General features: G+C 45.1%; 1 protein-coding gene across 6 annotated transcripts in view; it reads left to right on the top strand.

The window, feature by feature from the left end:
* Window positions 1-12,197, top strand: part of NUP93 (nucleoporin 93) — a 105,457-nt gene that overhangs the window by 85,926 nt on the left and 7,334 nt on the right. For all 6 annotated transcript variants that reach the window (XM_007129600.3, XM_028477576.2, XM_055078933.1 and 3 more), the window contains 9 exons: window positions 1,002-1,141; window positions 5,219-5,351; window positions 6,780-6,937; window positions 8,016-8,181; window positions 8,452-8,545; window positions 9,367-9,558; window positions 10,280-10,406; window positions 10,523-10,595; window positions 10,886-10,930. In XM_007129600.3, the coding sequence (XP_007129662.1) occupies window positions 1,002-1,141; window positions 5,219-5,351; window positions 6,780-6,937; window positions 8,016-8,181; window positions 8,452-8,545; window positions 9,367-9,558; window positions 10,280-10,406; window positions 10,523-10,595; window positions 10,886-10,930 (1,128 nt within the window). The remainder of the gene's footprint in view (window positions 1-1,001; window positions 1,142-5,218; window positions 5,352-6,779; window positions 6,938-8,015; window positions 8,182-8,451; window positions 8,546-9,366; window positions 9,559-10,279; window positions 10,407-10,522; window positions 10,596-10,885; window positions 10,931-12,197) is intronic.

Raw genomic sequence — 12,197 nt, 5'->3', positions numbered from 1 at the left:
GGTGGCCAGGAGGAAGGGAGAAAGGAGGAAAGGCTATAATGGACGCAAGCACTCGTACACACTTTTTTTTTCCTTCAAAAATGCTTTATTTTTTTTTAATAGTAAATATAAGACAATACAAACCAATCTAAAGAAAATAAGAATTTATCTACCATCTCACCACCTAAAAAGGGTCACATTTCCGGTGGATTTTCTACAGTTTTTAATTTTTGAGAGAAACAGTGAAAACAGGATTTTCTCTTTTCCTTTGGAAAAGGTGTAAACCTGCTTTTTCTCTAATTGCTACTGTCTTCCAAGGATTCTTAACTTTATATTTTGCAAAGGGTTCAGGGAACACATTTTTAGGAGAGGTTTACAGCCAGGAGGATTCTGGGAAGAGGGAGTCCAGCTGTGTGGTGGTAACACACAGGAGAGATCACCAGTGCCTTTCCTGGGAGGCCACAGGAAGCCGTCTTTTGAAGGGAGTGAATAGGCAGGAGAAAAGGAGGCTGTGCCACTCACACGGTGGGGTAAGAGCAGTGGCCCCTGGAGAGCCTCTGGGAGGGCAGAACCTGTATTATTTAGGTTAAACTCTTATTTTAAGCCTTAAAAAACTCCAGTGACCTTGTAAGGACTGAAATGCAGTTACTTGAGTTTAAACTCCTAGAGCTTTGGATGATTATAAATGTATTCACTCTCTCTTAAGGGATAACCCACTGAGATTCAGTGTTCTTGTTAGTTTTATGTGGTCTTAATTATGTAGGTGGGTATGTCAGACCTGGAATAGTAATTGATCTGAAAACCAGCTCGGGACAGGGGCTGCTTGCAGGGAAGACGGGAGCCTGGCAGCTGGCCGGGAAGAGGTGCGTCTTCTGTACTGGGCTTGAGCCTGAGGGCCTCAGACAGGACGTTAACCTCTTCCCCCTCCGTGTCCCGCCTGCCTTTGAGTCAGATTGCCGCGGAGAACCGGGCAATTTCCCCGGCCCCACAGCATTGTCACATGCAGTCTCATTTATGGGCAGAACATCTCCGACATGTGGACCATGGTAAAACAAATGACAGACGTGTTGTTGACACCGGCGACTGATGCCCTGAAGAGCCGCGGCAGCGTGGAAGTGCGCATGGAGTTCGTCAGGCAGGCCTTGGGGTACCTCGAGCAGAGGTAAGGCAACGGCGGCACAGAGGCTGGCTTTAAAATCCCCCGAAGGCAGCCGTTCTTGGGTTTCAAGTAGTCCTCAAGCTAAATGCTCTGTAGCTGGTATAATTTAAACAAGGTTGAGCAAGTCTGAGAGGTGTTGGGCTTTTTTCAGAAACACTTCTCTACCAGAACTATTTATGCACTGATATAAAATCATTTTGAGTGGGAGCATTGAGCACTGTTAGGCTTTTCTTTTTCTCTTTGTCCACTCTCTGTCCCTCAGTACAGAGTCACAATTATTAGGGCACGATGCCTTGGGTCAGGATCCTTGTCCCTCCTGTGGTTCAGCCATTACTGCTTAGGCTCTTTGTTTTCTCTAGGCATTTTAATTTTCCCACCCAACATTACCACCTTCAAACCTTAGGAAGGCCCCTTGATCCTTTGTTTTCCTTCTGGCTCTACTTGGTTAATCCTTGTGAGTCCAGATCCTTCCCTGCTGCTAATGCCTCTGATTTGTGCCTGGGTTTTTTTTTGGCATCTCCTCACTAATTGGAGTTGGTCACCAAGGGGTTTGTGGCTGTGCCCTTGTGCCCTAACTATTGTCCCCCTCATTGATAGGGCCCGTGCCATTCATCCACTCCCTGTGGACACTCCTTGTTCTGAATTGGCCAGCAGGGGTTGTCATGAGCGTGCAACAGACCCTCTTTATTTCAGAGACAGGGTGCTGGGCCTCTCTCTGTTGGCGCGAGAAGAGAAAGCCAAGCTGAATACACTTGTTCAGTTGCAGTTCTTTGCTGCTGGGCCCATGCAGCTGCCAATGGCCTTGTAGTGTGGTCACCCTCTGTCAACAAAATACTACTTCATTAGGAAGTCAAGGTAATTCAGACCTGGTACAGCAGAGAGAGAACAGGTTTTTATACCAAATACTAAATTAATTATATAATAGCTACATGAGATGAACACCATCAGACATATTAAACTCACTAGCCTCCATTCTTTTGTTAAGAAAAATCTGGAACTCCAAGTGGTTTTTTATTGCTTCTGGCACAGGGCACAAAGAGTTCATAAAGTATTATATCAGGCTTTCACTAAATTTTTGTAATGTAAATTTCTAAGTCTTAAGCCATAAAGAACCTAATGTATATAGTGGTATTTGCTACAAGTCAGCAAAATATGAGTCAGAAGTTCTTACAGTATATAAAAAACATTAGGATTTTATTTTTTAATGTGTGTACATATATGACTGCTCATGACTGCTTTTTCTTCAGTAAACCTCATCCTTAACGTTGCTTGACTTCACCAGTGGTACCAGGGTGCAGTTTCTGGTTTTATATATGTAAGCTATCCCATTTCTTTTACTATTCTTTTCATTTAGTTTTTTTGGAATTATGTTGTTCCATTAATTCCTTTAGCGGCACTTGGAGCTATTTAGGAGTTTCCTGTGCACAACTATTATATGCTTATTTTCTTTTTCACTCTAGTAGCATCACTCTCTGATGGCATCCTTTTTAAGATTTGTTGACCCTTTTGATAAAGGGAATATTTCAGATAATTGTACTCACTAAAAAAAATATTTTTTCTGATGCTAATCCACTGACAGTATAACGTACATACAGTATTACAAGTGATGTAATACACCAGGTGGCAAAGTAAACCTGGTCCTAAATTACTTTGGGGGTATAAGGCTGAAAATGTTGAGAAAACATAGCATTGGTCTGTTTCCTGCCACATTCCGAATTTGAAGCAAGGTACACATTTCTTAGCTCTCAAGGAATTTAGGCTCTGAGGCCCTTTCCAGCATGTGAGTTGTCTTCATTCAAGTTTGAAGAGACCATAGTGGGCATCTGTTTGTCCTGGTTGCTACAGGACTCTTCTGTAATCTCTTTTCCAACCTTTGCTTTTAAATGCTTACAGTGATGGCGAACTCATTACATTTTCTAAATTGAATTGTGTTCATTTTTCATTATGAAAATACTACATGACTGTTATAGAAATTTTGGAAGATGCCAAAAAGAGGACCTGAAAAAGGGAGCGGTCCCCTCTCCCCCACCCAGAGGCCCCTGGCATCTTGTTGTATTTCCTTACCCCCACACCACCCCCGCCGCCTTTTTGGACATATGAATATTTTGTTTGATATGTATCTTTTACACAGCTTATGATCCAAATGTGTACAATATATGGTTTTATATAGTTTGCTTTTAAAATTTTTTGTCAGTATCATTTTTTATGACTACATCAATTTCCATTGAGTCTGTTTTCTGTAATTGACAGTTAGGTGTTTTTCTCTGTGTGTCTCTCTCTCTTTCTCTCTCTCTCTCTCTCACTCTCACCCTGTCTCTCTCAGCTGGTTATTATACTTAATGTGGTATAATATTAATATTATTATGTGGTTGAACATATGAAGCACCTGACTTTTTGAGGCAGTCTGTTTTGTTTTGGACAAGAAACATATTTAGAAAGTTCTTCAATGTATTAACCCCATGTTTGGGTATCTATAACTTGAACCATTTAATCTTTTTTTTTTTTAGATATTGGGGGTAGGAGTTTATTAATTTATTTATTTTTGCTGTGTTGGGTCTTCATTTCTGTGCGAGGGCTTTCTCTAGTTGTGGCAAGCGGGGACCACTCTCCATCGCGGTGCAGGGGCCTCTCACTATCGCAGCCTCTCTTGTTGCGGAGCACAGGCTCCAGACGCGCAAGCTCAGTAGTTGTGGCTCACGGGCTTGGTTGCTCCGCGGCATGTGGGATCCTCCCAGACCAGGGCTCGAACCCGTGTCCCCTGCATTAGCAGGCAGATTCTCAACCACTGCACCACCAGGGAAGCCCCATTTAATCTTAATATAAAAGCAATTTTAAAACACTGTAAAGGATTTTAAGAAGCCTGCTAGCAAATAAATAAACAGGAAATGATAGAAAATCATTTGCAACCACCAATGTGACAGTGGGTTCAGCAAGGACCACCAGTGGAAACTATTGGGTGAAAGATTATTGGTGAACAGATTATTCACATGATCTCCAAGTATCACCCCATAGAGTACTTATTAATTACAAAGGGGAAAGGAGGTGCTTTTACAGCGGTGAAATCTGGTGGACAACACCTTTAACCAAGTGATCAAATTAAATGTTACCAAGAAGGGCAAAATGGTATTACCTGCCTCATTGTGGCAGTACCAGCATCAGCTGTGTAGGTAGGGTTCTTGGCAAAAAAGTTGAACCTGAATCAAGTCATGAGAAACTATTCAGCTTGTGGGACATTTTACCAGGTAGCTAGTAGCCTGGATTCTTTTTAAAAGGTCAGTGTCTTTATATAAAAAGTGTTAGAATTACCCTAGATTAAGGGAAATGGAAGTGGTATGACAGCTAAATTTCATGCATTCCCTTGACTGGATCCTGGATTTAAAAAAAAAAACTATAAAGGATGTTATTAAGAAATTTGAATATGTGTTATATTTTAGATAATAACAGTACATTAATGTTAAATTTCTTAGTGTCATGATAGTATTGAGGTTAGGTAGGAGAATGTCCTAACTAGGAGATACATGGTGAAGTATTCACAGATGAGGTAGCCCCTGATTTCTATATTCCTATAACATTTTCAAATGGTTCAGAAAAAAAGTATGTGTGTTTGTGTATGTGTGTATATCTACATATAAAGAGAGAGAAAAAAACATGCATACAAATATTAACAATTGGAGAATCTAAGTACAGGATATATGAGCATTCTTTGGACTATTCATTTTTCATAGGTTTAAAATTTTTCAAAATGAAAAATTTGAAAAGATCCCACTAGAGCATTAGGCTGTGAGCTGGAGCAATTATTATTCTGCACATTAGCCTTTAATGCATTTGAAGTCCACTATTACATTGCTCCAGGGATTCTTTTGAGTATCTGCAGTGATGAGAAATCTTCACAGTGGTCCACTGCCCAATGAATAAATAATGTAGTTTGCTTCATTAAGCATGCACTGTTTCCTCTTCTATGTTAGGTTGAAATCCAGGCCCTTCCCTGTGGAGTTCACAGTCTAATGTTGTGGGTATGGACATAGATACGTGTAATATGTGTTTTCAACCTCCCTTTTTTTGCCTTTAAATTTTTTCCAGTTATAAGAATTACACCCTTGTGACTGTCTTTGGCAACTTGCATCAGGCCCAGCTGGGCGGGGTGCCTGGGACTTACCAGTTGGTTCGAAGTTTCCTGAACATTAAACTTCCAGCTCCCTTGCCTGGACTTCAGGTATTGGCATCTTTCTCTATGTGATCAGTTACTTTCCCAGAGCAGTCTCTCTCTGATAGGCGTTTTCAGTTTAAATGAGGTTATGTGTGGGAACTACTATATGGAGAAGAGACCAGAGGGGGCGGGGAGAGAAGCTAGAAGACCTTGGGAGACTGGTGGTGCAGGAGTCCAGGTGATAATGGTGGTCGCTCAGCTTAGGGTGGAGGAGGGTGCAGGGGGATGATGTCATTGGGTTCTGGACATGTTTTGAAAGTAGACCCAGTAGGACTGTGGAAGAACTTGGATATGGCAGAGTCAGGGCTGACTTCTGAGATTGTTGGCCCAAACAGCTGAAAGAACAGAGTTAGATATGGGTCCTAGAACGTGCCTTTCTTCTCAGCTCGCAGTCTAGTTACAGTCAGATACAGACCCTGTGCAAAGTGCTGAACCGGAGCTGTGTACCAAGGGTGGTGGGCTGCAGGCTCCTGGCTTCATACAGGAGGTGAGGCCCACACTTGTGCTTGAAGAGTAGGGGCTTGCCAGCCAGGGGTCTGGGAAAAGGGTATTCCAGGAGGAGGGAGGAGCGTAAACAAATGCGTGGAGGCGGGAAAGAATATCTGGCATATCGGGTGTGTGGTAGGGCTGGACCAGCCTGGGGCCAGCTGGTGACGGCCTTGAGCACCAGGCTCAGCACTTAGGATGTAAATTGCTCAAAGGGGTTTAAGTGAGGAAGTGACACGATCAGATCTGGGCTTAAGAAAGAGTGCTGCCGAGGGAAGGGTGGAGGGGCCAAGAAAGGAAGTCTGAGGTCCACTTTTCTGGAGGAATTGGGGAGAAGCAGAAAGAGGAGTAACCACAGGGCTGCTGCGCAGGTGATGACAAAGCCACTTTTAGGAGAGAGAAGCTCTAGTGCTGGGAGAGTGGGAACAGAGCTGCCTTCTTAGATTCCCCAGTGCATAACGTAGCACCGTGTCCAAAACAAAGATACTCACTAAGTGAATGAACAGCTAACAGGTGAATGGAAGTGCCAGAATCCATTTAGCTAATCATTAATGGTTAACATTTTATAAACTCAAGTATGATGATAGTCTCTTATTGGTCAGTGAACGTCCTTAGCCTGAGTGCATGTCTGTAAATTATCACAGAAGAACATGTCACCTCATTGCTGTGGGTACTGGGGTTCCACGGAGAACCCACTGGCAGTCTTTGAATCCTGTGCACACAGTGCTGTAAAGGAAAGGCTCTCGAGCCAGACTGCCGCTTACCAGCTTACCTTGGAAAAATCATTTAACATCCCCATGCCTCAGGTTCCTGGTTTGTAAAACAGAGAGGAGGAGGCCATTCATGGTCCCTGCCTAGTGGAGTTGTGAGATTAAGTGACTTAATACAAGAGGGCTTAGCTGAGGGCCAGCACATCGAAAGTCGTCAGTTAAACCTTTCCTCTTTTAGGATGGAGAGGTGGAAGGCCATCCTGTGTGGGCGTTAATTTATTACTGCCTGCGCTGTGGAGACCTGCTTGCCGCTTCACAGGTGGTCAACCGAGCCCAGCACCAGCTGGGAGAGTTTAAAACTTGGTTCCAGGAATACATGAACAGCAAGGACAGAAGGTACGATGAATGAGATGGTGCATCCAGAAGAAGCCACGTGGAATCAGCAGGGTGGCCCCCACTGGCATTGCTCTCTTTTCCTTGTGCATGGCTCCAAATAAGTTTCTGCTTGGGAGAAAAATGAAGTTTAGAAAGCAAGTAGAACTCTATAGAATAACAGTTGAAAACATAAAAGAGCCCCGTTCTGACACCATGTGTACACTTACAAAGTCCCAGGCACATCAAGGATGCTTTATTAAATGAAACTTTGTTGTATTACACTTCACTTGTTCACATTTAGTGCTCTTCTGGTTGACCCAAATGACAATATACACTTCATACTCAAAGGCCAGAGTTAGAAGTTAGCAAACTTGAGATATAATCATTGAATTAATTCAGTAAGTTTTCTTTTTTTTTTAGTTCTCTTGCATTAAGGAACTGCTAAGCATTCGTTTTTCTCTGGTTTTTGTTAATGTAATAGGACTTAAGTTCATATGCGAACCCAGTTTAAATATACATACATGTATGTAGAAGAAATAATGGTGGTTACCGCAGTTATACATGTGGAAAACCAGGGTTACTTTTTTGGCAGTGTCAATAATGCCATGTCCAGAGATTGTCTTAAACCATAAGCCCTGTCTTGCTCATGTTAGAGAGTGTAAAGTAGGGACAGTGTTTTAGGGTTCCCCCAGATGCAGACCCTGAGGCAAGGATTTGAGTGCACAGAGTTTATCTGGGAGGTGATCTCACAGGGATAAGGGAGTGAAGAAGCCAGAGCGGGGCTGAGGCACTTAAGGGACTGACTCAGTCTTGCCCATCACTGCTTGAGGGCTGCCGGGGAGGTGCGTGGAGGATTAATTCCCCAGACCTTCTCATGTGCCTCTGACAGCCACTACTTGAGGAAGCCAGTGGGCGGAGGCGCAGGTGCTGGTAGCTGCAAGTCTGGTTAAAGTGATGGTGCCCGTGGGTATGGGTGGGACAGTGTTACCCTCCGTGAAGGAAGGCTTCGTGACTCTGCTGTGTGGTTGGGACCTGGGTGCTTTCAGATGCCCGTGAGGATCTTTAGCATATGTGTCTGTGTGTTCCCTTGTGTCTCTAGATTGTCCCCAGCTACGGAGAACAAGCTCCGACTGCATTACCGCAGGGCCCTCAGGAACAACACGGACCCCTACAAACGGGCTGTGTACTGTATCATCGGCAGATGTGACGTCACCGACAACCAGAGCGAGGTGGCCGACAAAACTGAGGACTACCTGTGGCTGAAGGCAGGCGCTGCTTCCCTTGCCCAGTAGGGCACTCTCCCCTTCCCCCTGCGCACACACTGCACACAGATGTTACTGCTTAATGTACAATGTCAATAAGGTGACTGGACTAGTGGATTTCCTGTCTCCTGGCCCATTTTTTATTGTGTAATATTCGCAACCAGTAACACAGACGTTAGCGTAGCCTCGAGCATGGCAGCTAACCAGTTACAAGTCCGCACCCAGCTCAGGAATTAGCTTGTACCAATGCCTGTATTTCTCTTGGGGGTTTAGTTGAACCAGGTGTGTTTCGATGACGACGGCACCAGCTCCCCACAAGACAGGCTCACTCTCTCTCAGTTCCAGAAACAATTGTTGGAAGACTACGGTAAGATACCCTGAACATAACTACCTTCCCTCTCTTGTCCACCTAAGGTCACTGCTTAGCTTTTTTCTGGGAAAATCCTTCATCTCTGAACTCGGTCTCTCCTTCAGAACCCTCTGGATCTTCAAAACAACACAACAAAACAATGAGTTCAAATTTGGATAGAGGCCACGCACGTGGCCGTAAAGAGAGTATGTGACTTACATGGTCGTTGACAGTAAACTCTTCCCACTAGTTCTTTGAACTGCTCTGGCAGACACTGGCTCAGGGAGAGACATAAGAGGACTTGGCTACTGCTTCCTCAGAGAGCTTGCAGTGACTATATCTGAGCACAAACAAGGGAGAAATAGCTTTTCTTTTTTTCTTTCTCTCACTGTTTAAAAATTTGGGGAAGAAAAGGAGATTCCAACTAGTGGTCCGCAGTGTTGAACGCAGATATCTGTGAATCTGAGTAAACCGAAGCTTTGAAATCATTCCTGTCCTTATTGAGTGACTTTTATCAGGATAAAGGAGAGAAACAGCCCCTTTTGTATTCCGTTTTAAGGTCCTGAGCTCTGTTTCTCGCCCAACTAATGCAAGCAGTTTGGGTTTTACAACACAGCCCCCGCTCGCCAGTTGTTTTGTGAGGTCCGGAGGCTGTGGAAACAGGCCACGGCTGGAGTGGCATCCACTGTGTCCAGAGCCCCCGGATCCATTCAGGCTCAGGCTGGTGCTTTTGTCCCGCCCAGCAAGTCCTTTGAGCACACAGGGCTTCTTCTGGGCTCGGGGCTGCCAGCAGAGGCTGGCTCCTTCTGAGTCAGCTTTGACCTCCTCTCCCCGGGCAGGCGAGTCCCACTTCACGGTGAACCATCAGCCCTTCCTCTACTTCCAAGTGCTGTTCCTGACCGCGCAGTTCGAAGCTGCCATTGCCTTTCTCTTCCGCATGGAGCGGCTGCGCTGCCATGCTGTCCATGTGGCGCTGGTGCTCTTTGAGCTAAAGCTGCTTTTAAAATCCTCGGGACAGAGCGCTCAGCTCCGTGAGTATTTGTTGGCAGTGGCACATCCATAACACATCCCCCCATCGGGTGGCAGTGGACACATAGCTGCAGCCAGCAGGGATTTGGGCAAGTGGTACCAATCATTTTAGAGTGTTGTAGACGGTTGGGCTTATGAGATGATTAGTATGAGGGTTCTTGCCTTTCCCCGCTCCATTAGTATTCCCTGAGGTGTTTAATAGATAAAATGCTGTGCTAAGTGCTAGTTTTGTGGCCAGGGAGTCAGGTCGCCTGGAGGGTGGTGCAGGAGAAACAGTCCCTAGAGTCGTGAGACTGGTTCCCATTAGGGCTCTAACTGGAGACATTGGAAGGCGCAGCCAGCCATCTTGTGTGCCTACCTGCATGGGGTGGGAGTCCGGGGAGGGAGAGAAGATACCTGTGCATGAATGGCTGCAGCTTCCTTAGTAGCACAGCAGACTCACTCCAGAGCACATGCCGTAATGGTCAGTTGTCACCATCTTTTCATTCAGAGACCAGCGTACTAGTGATTTACTAAAAAATGCCACTTTCTCCAATCTGTACTTGGGACGAAATTGAGGACAGGATGGTGAAGGGGATTGGCCTAAGCTCACACTGGCAAACATTGGCTGGGCTGCAGGAGTAGGTGCCACCACTGGGTCTTTGGACTCAGTTCCCATAGCTCTTGGTTGCGTGGGTCAGAAGGGCAGTGTGGTTGTGACCAGTTCTGTCCTCATTGGTGCAGTCAGCCATGAGCCTGGCGACCCTCCCTGCATGCGGAGGCTGAACTTCGTGCGGCTACTCATTCTCTACACCCGGAAGTTTGAATCCACGGACCCGAGAGAGGCCCTCCAGTACTTCTACTTCCTCAGGTTAGACTGGCTTTTGACCATTTACTTCAGCTGGTTTTGATTTCTGCCACTGTGAGAATGACAGTTAGAGACCTTGGGGCCACACCAGAAACCAGGTTGATTTTGTCCCCTTCTAGAGATGAGAAAGACAGTCAAGGAGAAAACATGTTTCTGCGTTGTGTGAGCGAGCTGGTGATAGAAAGTCGAGAGGTATGTCTGTTAACTTTTCTCCACACCCCCATGATTTCCAGTGTACAAGTTCTCATGCTGATGTGATACTGGATGGTCACCTCAATATGAGTTCGGTGGATGTGGCTGGGGGCAGGGGGGTGTTAGAGGTTTTTTTGGTTTCTGACAATGAAAATGTTGATTCAGTCTCACTGTTCTCTAGTCTGTGCAAGACTTCTCCCACCTCCCCTATTCCTCTCGTCTTTAAAGAATTGTGGATTATGTGTATATCCTCGTCCAATAAACTGAGTAAACTTTTTTTGTCTCTGCAGTTCGATATGATTCTTGGAAAACTAGAGAACGATGGAAGTAGAAAGGTGGGTTAAGCGCACCCCAGAGGTGTGTTAGTTTGCAGTTGGGGATTTATAATTGTCCAAAGAATACAGTTAGATTTTAGGGTTCAAGGTACTGAAGATGCAAATCTGAGTGAAGTTGCTTAGTTTTAAAAACAAAGAATGAAAATTACAGGCCTCAGATGATGACCTTGATTTTACATACATTTACATTTCTCCTTAAAATATGTAAATTTGTGGTTAGATAGTTTTTTTTATTATGTTCAGAATACTCATCTGTTCACATCTGCCATATTTTCAGCTGAGAAGGCTACATTTCTGCCATTCTTGGCTCAGAAAATATGCAACAAAGAAATTGGTTACGGCACCTACTCTCCCCAGAGGGGAAAGTTACAAATGCACTTGACCTCTCTCAAAAGATAGTTTTTGAGGGCTCAGAACTCTGCACTGACCCCAGAGATGCAGCTGCTCCCGTGAGCCTTAGCAGTTCCCTAAGACCCATCATGGCTGTTGGGCAATGTAGAAGGGGCAGAGGCGCTGGTGTCAGAGACCCCTCCTGACCCACTCGGGCACTCTCCACATGCCTCTCTTAGGGACTCACTTTCCTCATTTGTAAAAATGGGTGGTTTAGAGCCAGCAGTCTCAAGATGACCTCCCACTGCTCACACCATCCAGAAGAAGACCAGTGGCAGTGCTGGTGACAGTGGCCATGCTTATGGAGCAGTGACAACTGCCAGGCCCCTGTGCTGAATGCTTGACATGTATTTTCTCACCTAATCATCACAAGAACCCAACACAGTGGGAACCATCATCTGTTTTTTAAGGGAGGAAGTGGAGACAAGAGAGGTTATTTTCCTCAAGATCACACAGCTAGTAAGGTAGTGAACTGGAATTTGAGCCCAGTCCTTCTTGACCCCAGAGGCCATGCTCTTCACTGATCTCCTGTGCTGCCAGGGTGGCGGAGCAGGTCACCCGACTTGGTCCAGGGCTGATGGAGAATCAGATGGCCAGTCATACGTCACACAGTCTGCCCTCTCTCTTCACGGTACCTCAGGCCTCTCTCATACTTTCTTGACCATTTGGTTGCTATTGAGTGATGATGCAGATTTTTTTTTTTTTTTTTTTTTTTTTTTTTTTTTTTTAGTATCCTGACACCACTTGCCGTATATTTTTTCAGGACTGGATTTCTTTTGCCATCTGTCTTAGAAAACAAATTCAGAATCTTTCAGGGGCTTCCCTGGTGGCGCAGTGGTTGAGAGTCCGCCTGCCGATGCAGGGGACACGGGTTCGT

The sequence above is a fragment of the Physeter macrocephalus genome, chromosome 17 (genome assembly GCF_002837175.3).
Source record: "Physeter macrocephalus isolate SW-GA chromosome 17, ASM283717v5, whole genome shotgun sequence".
NCBI lineage: Eukaryota > Metazoa > Chordata > Mammalia > Artiodactyla > Physeteridae > Physeter > Physeter macrocephalus.
The sequence above is the reverse complement of the archived record's forward strand: the minus strand, read 5'-3'. Positions and strand labels throughout refer to the sequence as shown.